The sequence below is a fragment of the Tinamus guttatus genome, unplaced genomic scaffold, assembly GCF_059628265.1.
Source record: "Tinamus guttatus ecotype Peru unplaced genomic scaffold, ASM5962826v1 Tinamus_guttatus_pri_ptg000060l, whole genome shotgun sequence".
In the NCBI taxonomy this organism is placed as follows: Eukaryota; Metazoa; Chordata; class Aves; order Tinamiformes; family Tinamidae; genus Tinamus; species Tinamus guttatus.
Window position 1 is genome coordinate 597,479 of NW_028288594.1, and position 16,799 is coordinate 614,277.

The 16,799-nt window shown below is 44.4% G+C and overlaps 1 protein-coding gene across 2 annotated transcripts in view; it reads left to right on the top strand.

Annotated features, from left to right (window-relative positions):
* Positions 1–5,926, top strand: part of TLK1 (tousled like kinase 1) — a 64,609-nt gene extending 58,683 nt beyond the window's left edge. For both annotated transcript variants that reach the window (XM_088519434.1, XM_088519432.1), the window contains exons 19-21: positions 1,862–1,973; positions 2,272–2,379; positions 5,365–5,926. In XM_088519434.1, coding sequence (XP_088375560.1) covers positions 1,862–1,973; positions 2,272–2,379; positions 5,365–5,541 — 397 coding nt within the window. In that variant the 3' untranslated portion in view covers positions 5,542–5,926. The remainder of the gene's footprint in view (positions 1–1,861; positions 1,974–2,271; positions 2,380–5,364) is intronic.
* Positions 5,927–16,799: the final 10,873 nt, after the last annotated feature.

Consider the following 16,799-nt stretch of genomic DNA (forward strand, 5'->3'; position numbering starts at 1 on the left):
GCTGTTTGAGCCTATGTCTGGGTGGCTAGAGTAGTAGAACACTGTATTCACCAGGTTGTTATTTGTTATCCTTTGCTCTTTTCTCCATCTCTTGTTCTGCATCTAGCAAGATCAAAGCCAGGAGCTCACACCTAACTCCAAACAGACAAGTCAGTATGATTCCCACGTATTCTTCAACATTTTCCTATAGTCAAGAGTTGCACATAATACAAATTTGCCATGTCCTTGGAGAGTTTTTAAGAAAGCAAGAAAACATACTCTTGTACAAACACCCATGTGTGCATGCCATGAAAGACAATTACTCAAGTAGAAGCATTTTAGAAGTCTTGTTGAAACTTAGAAGTGTTAGGCTCCCGCTCCTTATTAGTGCTTTATGTATTTAAACCTGAATTTAAATATATGTTTTTAGGAATGCACATCAAAAATTTCAACCTTTCATCTAAAATGTCATATGCACTAGCAGTGCTGTAAACTAAAAGACGATCTTTGACCTTATTAGGTTCGTGGTGAAGCTTTATGTTTCTAATTAACACTTTCTCTAATACTAAAATCCTCCTGAGGAAAGAAAATATTTTGAATGAGTTTGAGGTGGGATAAATCCATGTAAGGCAAATCACACAGATTCCCAGGAACATAGTACTGAAAAGGATTTCCTCAGTCATTGAGTCCGCTTACCTGCTTTTCTGGGTGTTTAGGTTATATAATCTCTTTTGTAGACTTACCAACACTTTTATTAAATTTAGGTAGTGTTTTGTGCCCAGTAATCTGATTTGAAATCTGTTCTATAACCTTACTGCTCTGATCATTAGAAACCTAATCTTCTAATTTAGAGACTGTGTGTGTTAGTGGCCAGTTTTTACTTGCTTGTTCCTGTGCCTGTTCTCTGAAATAGGTTGTTTCCCTTCCTGGTGCTTGCTCCCTTGTGTATTTATACCCTTCGTAATTTTTCTAAATGGTAGGCTCTCCATTCTTCCGACCATCTTAGTACCGTTTCTTTGCCCTTGCATAAGTTTATATTCATCTTTATGCAAATGGTAATTATAATTGTGCACCACCACTTCTGGAAAGACTACAAGAGATTGCTGTGCAAAATTCATGCCAATGTTGTGTTCTTAGCTCATTTTGCACTTCCATTTCTATAAGTATTTCTTCATATTTTTTTCTAAAACCTTTTATATTGTTGATGAAAGACTGTCCAGTCTGTAGCTGCTGATAATCTTTATCACTTTTTTAATTTTAGGTATTACAGCTGATAATAAACTACCCTCATATTGATAGTGATTGGGTTTTTTTTTTCTTCCATTTCATCAGTTCTTTCATAATTTATAATAAAATCACTCCCAACTTTATGATTTCTATGCAGCTTATGGGAATATTAAATAGCCATCACCTTTGTCTATACTCTGTCTATACACCCTGGTTAATGTCAGTATTCATATTGGAAAAAAAAAAGGTGCAAGTTTTTTGAGCTTTATCTGCATTATCCTTGATTGGTAACCAAGTGTTGCTGTAAAAAACCCTGTGTGGCTTTTATCTTTTCTTCTTCTGTTAGAGACAGAAGATAATATTTAACCTAGGATCCTGGTACTTGAAAAAAAATGATAATTAGTGCTTCTGGTAAAGAGTTTTTAGTATTTGGCCTTGTATGATATATATCGTCTATTTGAGTGTCTCACTACTGAAAGAATTATAGTATGAGTTTTGATGGGTGTGCAGGCTATTGGAGTCATAATGTGACTGTACAGCTGTCAGAAAATCAGAAATCTGCTTATAAAGTGTTTGAATAATTTGATGTTGAGCATACTGTAGTGATTTGATATATCCAGTACTTGCAGAGGCTGATGGGTGCTTTGTTTTCCAGGTATTTGCCTCCAGAGTGCTTTGTAGTTGGCAAAGAACCACCAAAGATTTCTAATAAGGTTGATGTATGGTCAGTTGGAGTCATCTTTTTCCAGTGTCTTTATGGTAGAAAGGTATGGAATACTCCATTTGAAAATCTTAAAGCTGTAGTGTAAATGTCTCTTTTCCAGTAGGCATTGAACTATAGTCAGAGAGAGCTGAATCTATGTGGAAAATAACATTTTTTTTGCTGTTGATTATGTGCATTTGTTTTGCAAACAACATAGAAATTCTTGACTAAAACTATTGTCTTTGAGGAATTGCTAGAAACTTGTATTAGCATTGAAACAACTTACTGCAGTATACATCAAAGTCTGTACTTTGGAAATCAGAAATGGGATAAGTCTTTTTAATGGTGTTCTTCCTTTTCAGCCATTTGGCCACAATCAGTCACAGCAAGATATCTTACAGGAGAATACCATATTAAAAGCCACAGAAGTTCAGTTCCCTGTTAAACCTGTTGTAAGCAATGAAGCCAAGGTAACTTTTCATTCAATACCTGAATAACAATTAAATTGAGCATCATTTATTTTTACATATTCCTCAATAAAATTGCTGTTAACTTAATGATGCTGTACTATATAGTAACTTAATATCTCTAAGAAAACATAATGGAGGAGTAATATTTGGATATTTTTATTTCTATAGTGGATTTATTTTGGGACATTTCAAAATCGTGTGTTTGAAAACAACACTGCATATTCCAAACTTTGCAAGGGGCTTCGAAGTAGGCCTTCTCAAAAATACTGCTCTCCTTTTTCTAAGAAGATCTCAACTGACCTATCTAGGCTGTCTCACTGCATGTTCTTATGAAACACTTCTGCAAACATTAACAAGGCCTTTCTGAAAACAGGGGCATTTATTCTGTCCAGGCTTTTTGCTCTAGAGAACTGTTTAACTACAGAATACCTTGAAAATGTGCCTGTTACTGCTCTTCTTTGAAAGATCTTGTTGTGCAATAACACTGTGTGCAGTTATTCAAAGCAAATTTAAAAATGCATATTCTTAAAATCAAGATTAAAATATACTGACGCTGGTTCAGGAAACAACACTGACAATGGTTGAGCTACCAGGAAGGTGCGCATGGCAATGTTTCCTGCATTTGAAATTCTATTTTTAAACAGTAGCATCAAAACTCATCTGTACAGACCAGCTGTTCAAAGAATAGATTGAGGTAGTTTCCAAAAATGACTGCTTCTATGAGCATCTATAACATTTATTCCAATTGTGTGAAAAAGGAGGAAAATATTACGTATGCGTTACTTGTTTGTAAAACTGTCACAATAGCTGAAATAGATTTTAATGGCAAGATGCAAGAGGAGTCCTTGTTGAAAGCAATGCCAAAACAGTAAAATGCTGCTTTTGATGTCAACAAGTAAAAATACTTAGTTTGGGGACACAAGCTGCAGAAACTCTTGCATAATAGGAAAAGAGTCAGCTTCTGAAGGTTAAAAGGAAAGGAAGCATAATTCTAGAAGTTGTAGCTTCCTGGGAACATAGGTGTCTTTCTGATACATAAATACGTTTCTGCAATTTGTGGTATGCTTAGTTACATTTATAGACATAACTTTAATGAATGAGTTGCAGTTGGGTTTACGAAAATTTGGTAGCTGGTTCAAGAATTATGATGTCCTATATCTTTTATCCCAATTTGGAAAAATTGAGTCCTTAAAATGCAGTTGGTAAATACATGGCCTGTAACTGGTAACATTCATTTTTGTAGTTTACGTCCTTATCCTTTAACTTCACATTTTTCTTGGTGATTAACAGTGTTTATGCAGAAAGTATCAGAAGACAATAGACAATTCAACATGGTTTTGATGTAGAATTGGCAACTTATTTAACGGCAGTTTTATGTTCTCCATGTATTTCTCATTCTGTTTATTCGAAAGACTAAAATAAACCTTTATTATTCTCTACTCTTTCTAACATTGTCAACTGAGAGAGAGAGAAATTATTCATTGGAGGAAGCACCGTATAAAACAATTGCAAGCTAGCTTGTAAATTCAGACTGTTTCTGATGACTACATGGAAGCCAAATTGTCTTTCAGATTTATAGACTTGGCATTTGGAAAAAAACTGCTTGTAAGCTGAAATTCTTATTTGGAAAACATGGAAATAAAATAAATATGGAACCTGAAATGACATTGCTAGTTAGCTTTCAGAATGGAACTGTGCTTTGATCCTCTCACTTTTTTCCTGTTTTGTGCAATATTCTGCTTTGCATTATAGTAATGTGTCTACAATGTCACAGAAGCATGAAGTATTTTACTAAGATTTTTAGAAACAAATAGTTATTCTCAGGAACTTGAGAAAAAAAATCTTAGCAGCTCATTTGCTCTGAAGGATTTATTTAATTAAAATCCAGCATGTCAAAGAACATGTGGGTCATATATTAACAGATGTGCAAGATTTTTATTTTGTATTTTCTCCATGCTGTATATGTAAGCAATTTAAGTAAATTGTAGGAAGGGCCTTTGGAACTTGTATCAGATTTTTCCATTTTTTAATTAGAGCATAGAATAGACATCAGCTTTATCAAAGAAAAGATATGTAATTTTAAAAAATTAAATTATAAATTATTAAGTAATGATGTGCTAATCAGTTCTGCAGCAGTAATAGGGATTTTCTATCATTAAATGTTGGAGTCCAGACTCCCAGGAGACTGAGTGTTCTATGTTGCCGGTCATGAGACTTGGCAGGAGCTTGTAGCACAAAGTGATGGGCACAGATCTCATCGACTTAACTGTGTGACAGCAGTGTCTTGAGTTTAACAGACCTGAAGTTAGATAGAGATTTTTTTTTTCAATTGATCAGATATTTTTAAACAAATGGGGTTGGTCTAGGAAAGGCGTTCCAGGTAGGCTTTTATTACATAGCCTGATAGTTATTTAATGCCTAATGAACGTGGAAACCACCTTTGTCAAAATTCCCTCTGTGGTACGTGTGGTAACACTTGTTTTCAAAGGCCAACTAAGATGCTGGAATTCTGTTGCTATGTCTTGTGTTTCCTCTTCATCTTCACAACTGAATGCTTTTATAGGCTCTTTGGAGCTCCTCTATCCTTTTTCAATCTTCTGACATTTGCTTCTAGTTCTTGCCAAGCTGATCAGAGATAATACATGCGGAGAGCTGATTGCATGAGGTGCTAATGTTTCTGCTTGCAAATGTAGTTTCCACTTTGTTGTCTGTGCATGGGTGTTCATTTCCAATATGATCATTTCAGGCCATGATAGATTTGCTGTTAAACATGATTTTTTCTACTACAACACATGTTGCATCTTTCTTCGGACTCCAGTAAAAATTGCAGCACTTTTGAATTGAGTTTTACAAAAATAAAGTCTTTAAAAACAATTCTGCCTGGGAGGAAGTGTTTATTTGCTTGCAAGCAGACTTACTTGGTCTGCTTACAACAAGGAAGTTTGGAAAGCTGTTTTAACTTTTGTACTTTTCTTTTTCCTGTAGGCCTTTATCAGACGCTGTTTAGCATACCGAAAAGAGGACAGATTTGATGTCCACCAGCTGGCTAATGATCCTTATCTTCTGCCTCATATGAGGAGATCAAATTCTTCAGGAAACTTGCACATGACTGGGCTAGCAGCATCACCTACACCACCTACTTCAAGTATTATTTCATACTGAAATTTCTCTGACTGAGGAATGGCATGATACCTTTGTGTAGTTTTCAGATGCAGACTTTAGTTTGAAAGCATTTGAGTGTTTTTACACAGGACAAGTTTGATAACTGTGTTTTCAGACTGAAGTCCTCCTACATAGTGTCATTTGTATGAATGGAATGGATCATGGACTGTGAATAAATGTGCCCTTCGAGATAACCTTTAAACGTTGAAGGATGACACTGCCTGTTGCACTCTAACAGGTATGCTGTGTTTAGAACTGAAGAAGAGGTTTTTAGTTTTTTTCTGGGGAACATTGTAAATAATCTTTTTAATACTTTAAGTACATTTGGTTGATACTGGAAAGTTCTAACATGAAGGGTAGTTTTTCATTATTTATAAAAGAAAGGTAGTCAGCAAATCTGAAAACACAGGAAAAATTCAGTGCCTGGTAATACAAACTAAACTGCCATCTTTCCAGTGGTTGATCTTTTGAAAACATAGTAAGAAACGAGAGTTGTTCATCAGATTTCTCAGATGAAATTATACTACTTTATGTGGCTGTTCAGGCTTGTATCTCCAAGAAGCATTTTTTCACCAATTTTAAATCCAAAGGGTGATATAGAATTTCTGGTACTTACTTCTCAAATAGATTGCAAATTTTAAATTGGCTCAGTTTTCTAAAAATAATATATTTGCTGTGGTGGTTAAACTTGTGAAACTTTCCAGGCTTCTGGTAAAAACAAGCAGCGGTTTGAAACCAAATGCAAACAGGTCATGTATAATGTTCTATGCAGGAATAATGATAAATTCCCTTCTAGCTCTATTGTAAATTGTTGTACAGATGTCATATTTTCAGTTAAATTTCAGCAACTTATTCCTGTACAAATGTTTAAAGTATGGCTTTTCTAATTGGATATTGTATTTTTTTTAAGCCTCCCTCAAAGCGCTTTTAATTGCTGCTAAATGATGTTGCTTTTACTTTTGCAGAAGAATCAAATGACCTCCTTAAGGTGCAAGTCAACTGTACGTTATAGAGAGATTAAAGTAGGTAATTCATTAACAATCAAGGCATGTAAAACAGATCTGTGTTGGCAATATACAGTACAGTTCTTTAAGTCAGTTATTGCGCTCTCAACCTGTAGAGCGCATTGATAACTAGTTGTAGAAGTTGCTCATGGCTATTCTCTATTTCTGGAAGTTCCTATCAACAAGGAAATGTTTCTTGTGGCTTGTACAGATATTTTAAAATGTGAAACATTTTCTAATTGCCTTGTATGGTAGAAACTTATTTTTCAGAACGATGTATCTCTCTCTCATTATTCTTTTTACTGTCCCTTTTATGATGCTGAATACCTGTATGTAATTTTGTCCATGTTGCAGAAAAAAGGAGGCTGTATTACTACAGGTTTTCATTTAGTATTGTACAGTTAAACTGTTGCTCTTGTTTCTGATGTTGCAAGCCATTTTGTTTTCATTGTATATAAAGAAACATAACTGTCTCTTTAAGATGCTGCTGAAATTGTAGAGAATGTAGCCAAAACAGTAATAAACAATGACAGTTGAAATTTCAATGTTTTAATTACATTCTTGCCCTTAAACAAAGGGGAAACCAGCCTGGTCATATCACCAAGCTACATGTTGCTATTTAAAGCAAACTCTCTTCAGTTGCAAACAAAGGACCAATTATAAAGTTATTAATGTAAGTAACCTGAGGGGTAAAAGGATATGGTTCCATAAAACCTACCTGTGGTGAGCAGAGCTCTCAGAAAGAATAAAATCAGCTTATAGAATAAAAATGTTGAATAGCGAGACTATGATTAAAAAGTTTTAGAAAGAACTATTGAAACAAATGAAAATTCTGTCTGCCTTATATGTACCCTAGGTATGGGGACTGCATCCTTTTCACTGCACCACCTGAAATAACGAAACCAAGAAGTCCCATATTGCATTGTTAAAGTGCAAAGTTCAAGGAGAACGTGCTGTAGCTGAGTATTCACATTAGATGTTATTACTTTTCCTTAGTTTCCATGTGTCAATTCATAAGATTTTGTTCACAGAAAAGAATCGGAATTGTCTTAACTATACATTTTTTTTTCTTAATCTGAACTGTTTTTTGCCTGTAGTACATTAAAAATGGTAGTATAATAGATGGGTGGAGAAACCTGGGTTACTGCAGCTGGTCAACGCTGTTTATCCGAATCTAGGTAGCTTGTGCATCTACTTTTCAGTCTGCAAATCTTTCTTGCACATTTTACTATTTTCATCGTGCATCATCCATCATGAAATTGTCTAAGCTCCTAATGCCCTCTGCTTTAGCAGCAGGTAGATGCAAGGAAAGAAGCATCAGAGGTTTTTTTTAATAAAGCTTGGAAACAAAGGCTAACTTTAGTAAAATTTCTGCATTAGCTAGAGGATGGTAAAGTGTTGCAGTGTTATTTTAAAACCTATGCATGTAACAAAAGTGACTAAGAGTTGTGCATGTTTAACCGTGCTACAGGTTTTTAGTGCTTTTACACACCTCAGTGTGTTCACACAGTGCATTTGTAGTACTACGGGTTTTAAGCCACAGCTAACAACGTGTTTCTTGTTCAGTGCATTTCTAAAAACCAGCCCCTTTTCATTCTGGGGTTTATGTTGTTTTTCGAGCTTGCTCCTGGCGTTGCTGGGATTCTGGAGCGCAGCACTGTTCACCTTGCACACTCCGCAAAGGCGGCGAGGCGCCCATGGCGAAGGGCTGCGAGAGGGGAGGAGAGGAGAGGCTGGCATGGCCACATGGGCACAGGCCCGGCTGGCGCAGGGCTGCGTGGGCGGCTGCCTAGCGAGGCGGCGGGGAAGACAACACCTGGAAAGAGCAAGGTGCCCTGTTGTCTGGGCCTTCTCGAGGGTTCGGCTGTTGCTCGCTGAGTGTGCAAGTCCTGGCAGGTCGGAGCCTGCCTGAGGAGAAGCGGCACTGTGTGCTGAGGCAGGTGGGCCTCGTTACCTCGTTACCTCAGGGCCTCGGCAGTGCGAGGGCAGGTGTGTCGGCTGCCTGTTTCATGTCCACCCCCTTCCCCACAACTTGTCCATCTGTCTGTGCCCTTGCGCTGCCCTTGCCAAGGCCTGCTGGGCCGTGAGGTGCACATGGATGGGGCAGGAGGAGCGCGATGGGGCCCCACGGGGCTGCAGTCCCCGCTGCGCCGAGGCGCCATCGCCACAGAGCCCGGGCGGCTGCCGGCCCGGCACGGACCAGCTGCTTCCTCGGAGAGGTAGGATGTGCGTAATGGCGGGGCCGCCGGCCATCCCACGGAACATGGGGGTTTGGTGTCCCTGCGGCTGCGGTGAGCGGAGCACGGCGGGAGGAGCCCAGCCTGCCCTGCCATGCTGCTCGTGCAGCAGCAGCGGGGCAGCTTTCTGTCTCGGTTTTGTTGCGTGGTGCTTGATCCAGCAGAACTTCATGCCAAAAGCAGTTAACTGAAAGTGTGCTAGAAGCACCAGGTAAATCATCTCCTGCAGCTTAACAAAGCAAAGTTCAGATAATGTAGGCAAAAAGGGAGGAGAGAGGGGGGGTTAAAACAAAACCTGTTATCTTGTAACATGCAATATCATATAATATGTGCCTCTAAATGACCTCGGAAGATCTGAAAACAGAATTACTCCATAACTGTGTTCAGCCTTTAACAAATTCATGGCCTGCTGTTTGCCCAGCACTCGGCGAAGTGGCCGTAGTGCACCAAGAGGAAGATGTGCTGTAAAGCTGCATTTCCAGCTAGATTTTGCCAGCCCAGAGCTACTCCATTTATGAGAAAAGTTGTTTTGTGTCACTAGTTACGGCTAAGCATCAGAAATAGCCCCAAATGAAACTTTTTTTTTTGTGGGGTAATCATAAAAGTTGTAATCAAATGTTGATTTTGAGGTCAGTCTTGCTTACCAAAGAGTGGTTTAAAACTTACCAATTTTAATATCTGGAGTCCTCTAAGTAACTTCTGGAGGTGCAGTTTTTCTGTCTGCACAAATCGATCTGTGTGAGTAAATCATCTCATTCTGCTTTTCTGTGGAGTTAAATGACCTGGTGTCTGTGGGGTCATGAACTTTGTTTTCTGCTCGCACTCCATGTTTCAGTTTAACTTTCTGAAGATTTCTGGAGTGTCCTTTTGAGTTAGGATTATTAGCTGATGAACAAGCGAAGTTCTTGGTTATTTGTTTCAGACATCCAGCTCCTAAAAGAGTGTCAGGGAAACTCTTGCTGCTGAACAAGTTGATTTTCGCTGTTAGGCTCTCCTTGCAAGTAATACAAGGAGCCATCCTGTGAGCCCTTTGCTGCACGAGGCTTCCTGAACCGGGAAAACTGAGGAGGAACATAATTCCATGAAACCCCATTTTGCATCTAGCGTCTCTAGAGCTAATTGGGTATCATTAGGAAGTTATGTGAGGTTTAAATTTCAGCGTTCACTTGCTCAAATTTGTGAGTATCTGCACGAGGCCTTGTGGTTTTCAAAGCATGGCAGAGATCAGCTCTGCGTTTGCTGATTCCTCCGAGGATCCGCTACCAGGATCCTCGAGCAGGTCCTTGGAAAAGTAGGGCACACTCATCCTGGTGCTGAAGCGGTGCTGAGGTATCCAGCAGCGCTTCCGCAGCCTGAGAAATGAGCCTTTCCCAGGATCAGGATCCCCCAGGACCCAAGGCTCACTGTGCCTCGGCAGGCCTGTGTAAAACATGTAAGAGCCCCTGGACATCACCCTCGTGTTGGCTGTTAGTCATGGGAAGCCCCCTGCATTGGGCTTTGATGAGCTTTGCATTGGGCTTTGATGAGCTTTGCACGTGGCCTGGGCTTGGGGCTTCCTGCCATTTTCCGGACTGGTAGTCGGAGCGGTTACGTGATTGCTCCTTCCCCAGCGCTGGAAGCCCTTAGCAGCGCTCCTAACTGCGGGGAGATCGGCGAGCGCCGGCACCCCAACAGGCGTGTGGGCAGTGCCAGACCCCAGCGCGCAGGGGCTCGGGCACGTCAAGGGCTCCAGTAGCCCCTGCCAGCTCCCAGGCACCAGCCTGGTGGCTTACAGGGCAGCTGGTACAGGGCTGCATCCAGGAGTGCTCCACCACATGCATTGCTGAGCTGTATGGACGTAGATGCCATAATGTATCAATGATACCTTGGCTGAAATGTGCAATGATTAAAAACTGAATGGATAGCAAAGACATTTTTTCCACTATTTCCCCTCTCCCTCCCCGCCTCTCCCCCACCCAATAAATCAACACAGTGGAGGGAAGAGGCATGCAAGGCCTGGAGAAATGCTATTTGAGTACGCAGGACTCCTTTTGCACCAGGATTCTTCTCTATTCAGATCTCAGTAGTGTTTCCAGAAAAGAGCTCTCAGGGGCATGGGCATAGGGCAAAGGCAGCAGAGATGCTCTCTGGTGTCTAAACCTGCTAGGAAATGGCTTGACTTCCAAGTGGCTTCCAAGCCATTTGGCATGGAAGGAAATCTGGAAGAGGGTGAGCAGCAAGGAGAGCAGGTAGGGCCCAGCACTGAGAACTGCACTGCTCTGCACATGTGTGAGAAGATCAGTTAATCTGTGTTTGCTGTCACTGGTAGAATAGCAGTTAGCTGCTAAAATCAGTGGGACTAGAGAGGGCTTAAAGGAGTTGGAGAAACAGTGTAGACAGCCAACACATGTTCCCCATGCTGCCAAATCTACTGCCTCTGCCTTGGGCTGAGCGTGAGCAGAGCCTGGGCCTGCTGGGCAGAGGGGTCCCTGGGGCTGGCAGGGGGAGCCGGGGCCGCCACCTTCGTTCTCATTCACCCACGCGTTCGTCCTCTTGGGCAGCCCACACCTGCGCAGGGGGAGGCCTCTGTCCTGACCCAAACGGGCTCCGCAAGAAGCAACTGCATGAGTGGCTCTTCCTAGCTAGCAAGCGTGGAGCTTTCAGCCCTGGTGCGAGGCTGATGGGCCTCCCCTTTCACCAAAACCAGCTAGGTGACTTTGTACCCACGGGCTAAACTGCACACGGGCGCTTGGCCACAGCGAGCTCAGAGCATCTTCTGCCATTGGGTAAGTGTTGGCTCACACACACTGACATCGCAGCAGTGTTAAATCGTCACGTTGTGTATCCAGTGACAGGAGGATATGAGACTCATCTCAAAGTTGTCATCTTAGAGCTGTTGGATGTCAGAACAGTTTTATTAGCGAGCCTAACCACACCCCGATCTAAGGCATTGGCATGCCGTAAACATCACTGCACCATCTCCCAGTTAACAAAGTCCTGCCAGGTTAAACAGAAGAATTATTCCCCTCCCCTTATTCCCCTTCTTTTACTATCTATTAAAATTCCCGTTTCATGAAGCACATCTTTTTCTGCTTATAGTCATGCGATTCCTAGAGCCTTCTTCTATAGGCAGCACGTTAGACAAAACCTGAGTGATCCTAATGGTGCTAGCTGTAAAGACAGGGTTTTATCTCTTTATGTGGGACCACTGTGAGGAATTTGGGTCAATTATGTTGTTACGGCTTTTCTATTTTGGGGTGCTTTGATGTGCTCTGTTAGCACTAGGCAGCAACTTGAAGGCTTCTGGTTTTTATACAGCAAGTCAGGTCATAACATTCTTCTCCCCTTTGGGTTTTGCAAATGGTTACTCGGGTTGCCAGGGATTTTGTGAGTTCTGTACTAGGGAGCACCACGGAGTGGGCACAGAGATCACAGAGAGAAGTCAGTATGAGCAGTTCTTGCTTGAAGCTGGAGAAAAGCAAGGAGCAGGCAGCGAGGGGAGGCTGCAGGGCACCGTGTGGCTCTGCGCCGTGCGCTGCGAGGGGGCCAGGTGAACGGCTACTGCAGCCAACGGCACCGTCCTGCGCTGCGGTTCACACGGACGGGCGCAGAGCAAGCTCAGCCGCGGCACCTGAGCCGTTCCCAGCCTCCTGGCCGTGCTTCCCGCTCTCGGGATCAGCGAGGGGGTGACATGGAGGGGAGATGGAAGCAGAGGATTGTGTGGCCAGGCAGGACCTCGGGGCTGCTGGAGCGCAGTGTCCTCGTCCTCCGCAGCAGAGGCTGCAGCTCCCACTGCACCCTCTCTGGGGGTGCTCCGGGAAGTTGCCTTGGGGGATCAGTACCCAGCTGTGCTGCCTACCTACTGATTCAGCAGACACTACAGGAAACTTGTACAGCTTATGTGAAGCAAGGAGGAAAATTGTATAAGAAAACATGAGGAAAATCTTAGCTTTTATAATCCTCTGGTTTAATAAGAGTTAAAGCTTCACACTGAAGGCAAACTTTTGCTCGGTGTTCAGAGCAGTACTGAGTTACAGAGTTTGGTAAAAAGACATTTAGAAGAACTTTACACTTAATTATTTACTCAAAACTCAATAGTTTCTGTCTCCCTAATTTTTTGTTGAGCCTTAGCTTCTTATGAAGATTAGATGCCGGATACCAGAGCTGAGTCTCTAGCATACATAATGCAAAAAAATATGCGGATGCTTCACATAAGTTAATTCCCTTGCTCTGTGCCTGTACGGCGGTAGTTCCATCTCACTCGTTACAAACACCACTCTGCACCGCTGTGCGTTCGAAGGCCAAACGCTCCCTCAGAGCTGCACGACGGAGGTGGGAGCCCCGTGCTCCGGGGCTGGCCGAGCCGCAGCGAGGCCGGCTCGGCGTCCAGCTCCCGGCCGGCTCCGCGTCCAGCTCCCGGCCGGCTCCGTGTCCAGCTCCTGGCCGGCGCAGGCGCCCGGTGCCTCCCAGGCAGGTCCTGGGGCCCCGGGACGGGCCTGGCTGTGCGAGAAGGCGACTCCTCTGTGTGCAGCCCCGCGGCCGGTGCTCGCGCACGTCTTTGGTGCGCGGACACCTGGGCAGCATCATCCCCTTTGGCCCCTTCCACTTGCCGTTGCACAAATAACTTCCCATTCCAGCCGTGATCCAGCGATGTTGCATCCAGCTGAAACTGCAGGGGGAATTTCAGGCGCAATGTGTTAAAGCAGCTCCGTTTCTGCCCCTCGCGCCAAGGGCGCGTTCTCATGCAGGACACGGTGGTGCTGGTCGGTGCCCGCGTTGCCTCCTTGCAGCCGGCCGGGGCTGGCACCGGCTCTGGGCGCCGCTCCACAGGGCCGGGCGGCTCCGCGAGCTCCTCCGTGCTGCAGCTCTCGCTCCTGCACCCCGCAGCTCCCAGCCCCGCAGCCCAGCAGCATTTTGCAGACGAAAAATGTTTCCCTAAGTGCAAGAAACTTGCAGTTTTGAGGGCTGAAGTAAAATTCTCAATCAATAATTGCCATGTGTGGTGACACTGATTAATAGTACTGGTGGCTCATGTGAAAGTACTGGCTGATGAAGAGCTAGCAAGGGCTGATGCCACACTAGAGCTGGCGTGTTTGCCGGGAATGCTTAGCCTGGGGAGCCTGGGGCTCCCTGGAGCTGGGAAGCTTCAAGCAGCAGGCATGAAGGGGGAAAAGAGCTTTAGCTTCTCCGCTCCTCGCTGCCCTGCCTCGCTTCTCTTCCATCCCTCCTCCTCAAGGGGCAGTTACTTCTCCAGTGCCTTGAGCGGGTGCAACGCACCTGGGCCAAGAGTGATCTCACCAAGGAGAGCGGGGAGCTGCCTCTTCTTCTCCAAAGTCTGAAGGCCTGAGTGTCCTCAGCTCCTCAGCTGAGGCCCCTTGGTGGACAATTCAGGCCTTTTAGAAATCCTGAAGCAATCTGCTAGTAACCAGACAGCAGCAAATAATAGTTAGAAAAAATACTTCTTGCCAAGTTTGTAGGGGTAAACTGGTAAAGAGGTTAAAGTTAATCCCAAAGAAGGATGGATTTGATCAAGTGCTGGACTGAGACTGGGGAGATGTGACTCAAATTCCTGAGGCAAAGCTCACTGTCTCTTGGAGCTTTGTATTTAGGCTATCTGTCTCTATATATGTGTGCATGTACTCACACGCGTGCAGACACGCACACGTGTATTGCAGATATTCTGTCTGTGCCCTGCAAGGGGCACAGGGGCTGCTCCCCACGTGTCCTTGTGGACCCAGCGCAGATTTCTTGGGCCGCTCATCGCAATGCAAGTATCACACACAAGCTCCAGCCTCATCGCTGCTTTTCACATGTAGGCGGGGGGGCAGTGTCAGCATCTTATTTATGTATTTATTTATGATTCTAGCAGATAGGTCCTTAAAGCTGTTGACCTTAGAAGAGAAGCATTGGATAAGGAGAGGATTACAACAGTGGGAGCAAACACTTGTCCTTGTGAATTCTTATGAACTATATTTAGGCTCTAAATCCAAGCATAATTAAATAGAGCTAATGAAACAGAGGGGCTTATCTTCATTTGGTAGATAATTGGTGCCACTGATTTCCTTATTCATTTTTCCTGGTCTTAAAGCCGTCTTGTTCCAGTTAGATTTGACAATCAAAGTTACCTTGCAGAGAGAAAGTGCCTGCCTGGAAGCTTAAATGCCACTGGAAGCCTTTTAGGAGATGTAGCTTTCCTGATAGCGTGGGCAACAGGCAGCAAAGCCAGTGGCGAGTGTGTAGCCAACACCCTAGCAGTGTATTTCCCCCCGAAAGTGCATTACATCATTACAGAGCATTGCAGAGGCCATTGGGGAGGGGAGGATCCCTGGAGGAGTTTCAGAAGTGGTAGGTAACCACCTGCCGCCCAGCACATGCTCCAGCTCCCAGCAGACGTGGGTTTGGGCGGACAAATGGGGGGCCAACAGGCAAAGTCTAGTTTATTACAGCCCGGCTTTGCTTTTCTACTGTATTTTTGATCAGCTTTAGGCTCCTTTCCGTGATGTCTGACCCCCTTCAAATGGGTGCGAATTTTGGGAGGGTTTAACCCACATCTGTTGCTACAAACTGCAATAAACTGAGGCGTGGGAAAGCCCATTCACGGAGCCATGCGACTCACAGCAGACGGCTGCTCTCTCAGCTGTGATCTGGCCCTGGTCTGAACCATTGCTCAGCTTTTAGCAGATCATGCTTATGAAATCAGGTTGAAGACTACAGGAGACAGTTGTAAGAGACTTTTCAGCTACTGCTCTGCGCGCTCGTGCTGTGCGGTGGGAGCCTGGAGATACTTTTGTAATGTCAGTGAGTGCAGGTCAGAGGCGTTGGTTTGAGATGCGCGGTTACCTGCGCCCAAGGGCTTAGGTAGGGGCAAGACCACTGCAACGAGCCACTTGTGAGAGGTGTCAGCAGAGGCCCTAGGCCGCTAAAAGACAAGGATTCAGCGGCGACGGCGACATCCTCAGGGAGCGGGACCAGGGCTGCACAGGGGGCTCCACCATGGCCAGGGGGGTCACGACGCGTCACGGACCCGGCAGTGGCAGCACCCCGGCTGGGTCGGCATTGCTCTTGCCAATGACCCTAACAGGGGTTAGGGGCCCTCCATGTGAAATGCTCTTTAATGGTGTCCCCCTGTAGGAGTTTTTTTACAGAACTGGTACAGCTGTGTCAACTGCAGCCTTTGCAGCTTGAGTTTATCACTCAGATTTTCTTCCGCTGCTTCTCAAGGGAGTTTAGTAGCTCATCGAAGCTGCAAGCTCCATGAGCAGAGCACTTGCAGAGGCAGCCACGTGCCTGCAAAGGGTCAACAGCTCCCTGACAAGCAGCTGGCTCTGAAACCGCGCGGTTTTACTGGCAGTGGCCGGTGTTGTTCCCATGGGGGGGGCCACGGTGAGCCCAACCTCAGCGGTCTGGCCCAAGGCCTCTCTTGTGGGTGAGCTGAGCACCGCTGGGACGCAGCGTTAAGCAGGACTAACTGTGAAACCAGCAAACACAGGACCCTGCGAAGAAAGTAGGAACATTACACTGCAAACCAACGAAGAAAAAACAGAACAACAACAACAAAGAGCTTCTGAGCCTGTAGGACAGGTGAGCTGAAGCTGAGGCACATTATTTGGTCGTGCTGCACTCAGTCACGTTTGTAGTCCCTCTTTGGGTACACGTCAGCCCATACAGATGCAAGAAGTGCCACCGTGAGGCCTGCAACCTTGCAGTTCAGCATCTCCCCAAACCAGAATGTGCAAATGAACCAATGCACAAAAGTAGCTCCTGAGCAGCAACCTCCATCCCCAAAGCGAAAGGCTGATTTCCTGGCTGCACCCTGGCGGGGTGGGGAGACGTAGCTTTTCCACAAGGACAAAGCGTGTCAAGAAGGGAGGATTCAGGCAAAAGGAGGCAGGTCAGCCTCGCCACATTTACTAGCGCCCTAGCCAGTGTCTGCCAACATCTTCTTTATAGCCTGCAACATCAGATTGCAATGCTTTAGTATTGAGAGCTCTGTAAGGCATTAAGGTTGGGGGGGGGGACGGGGACGGACCCACACTGT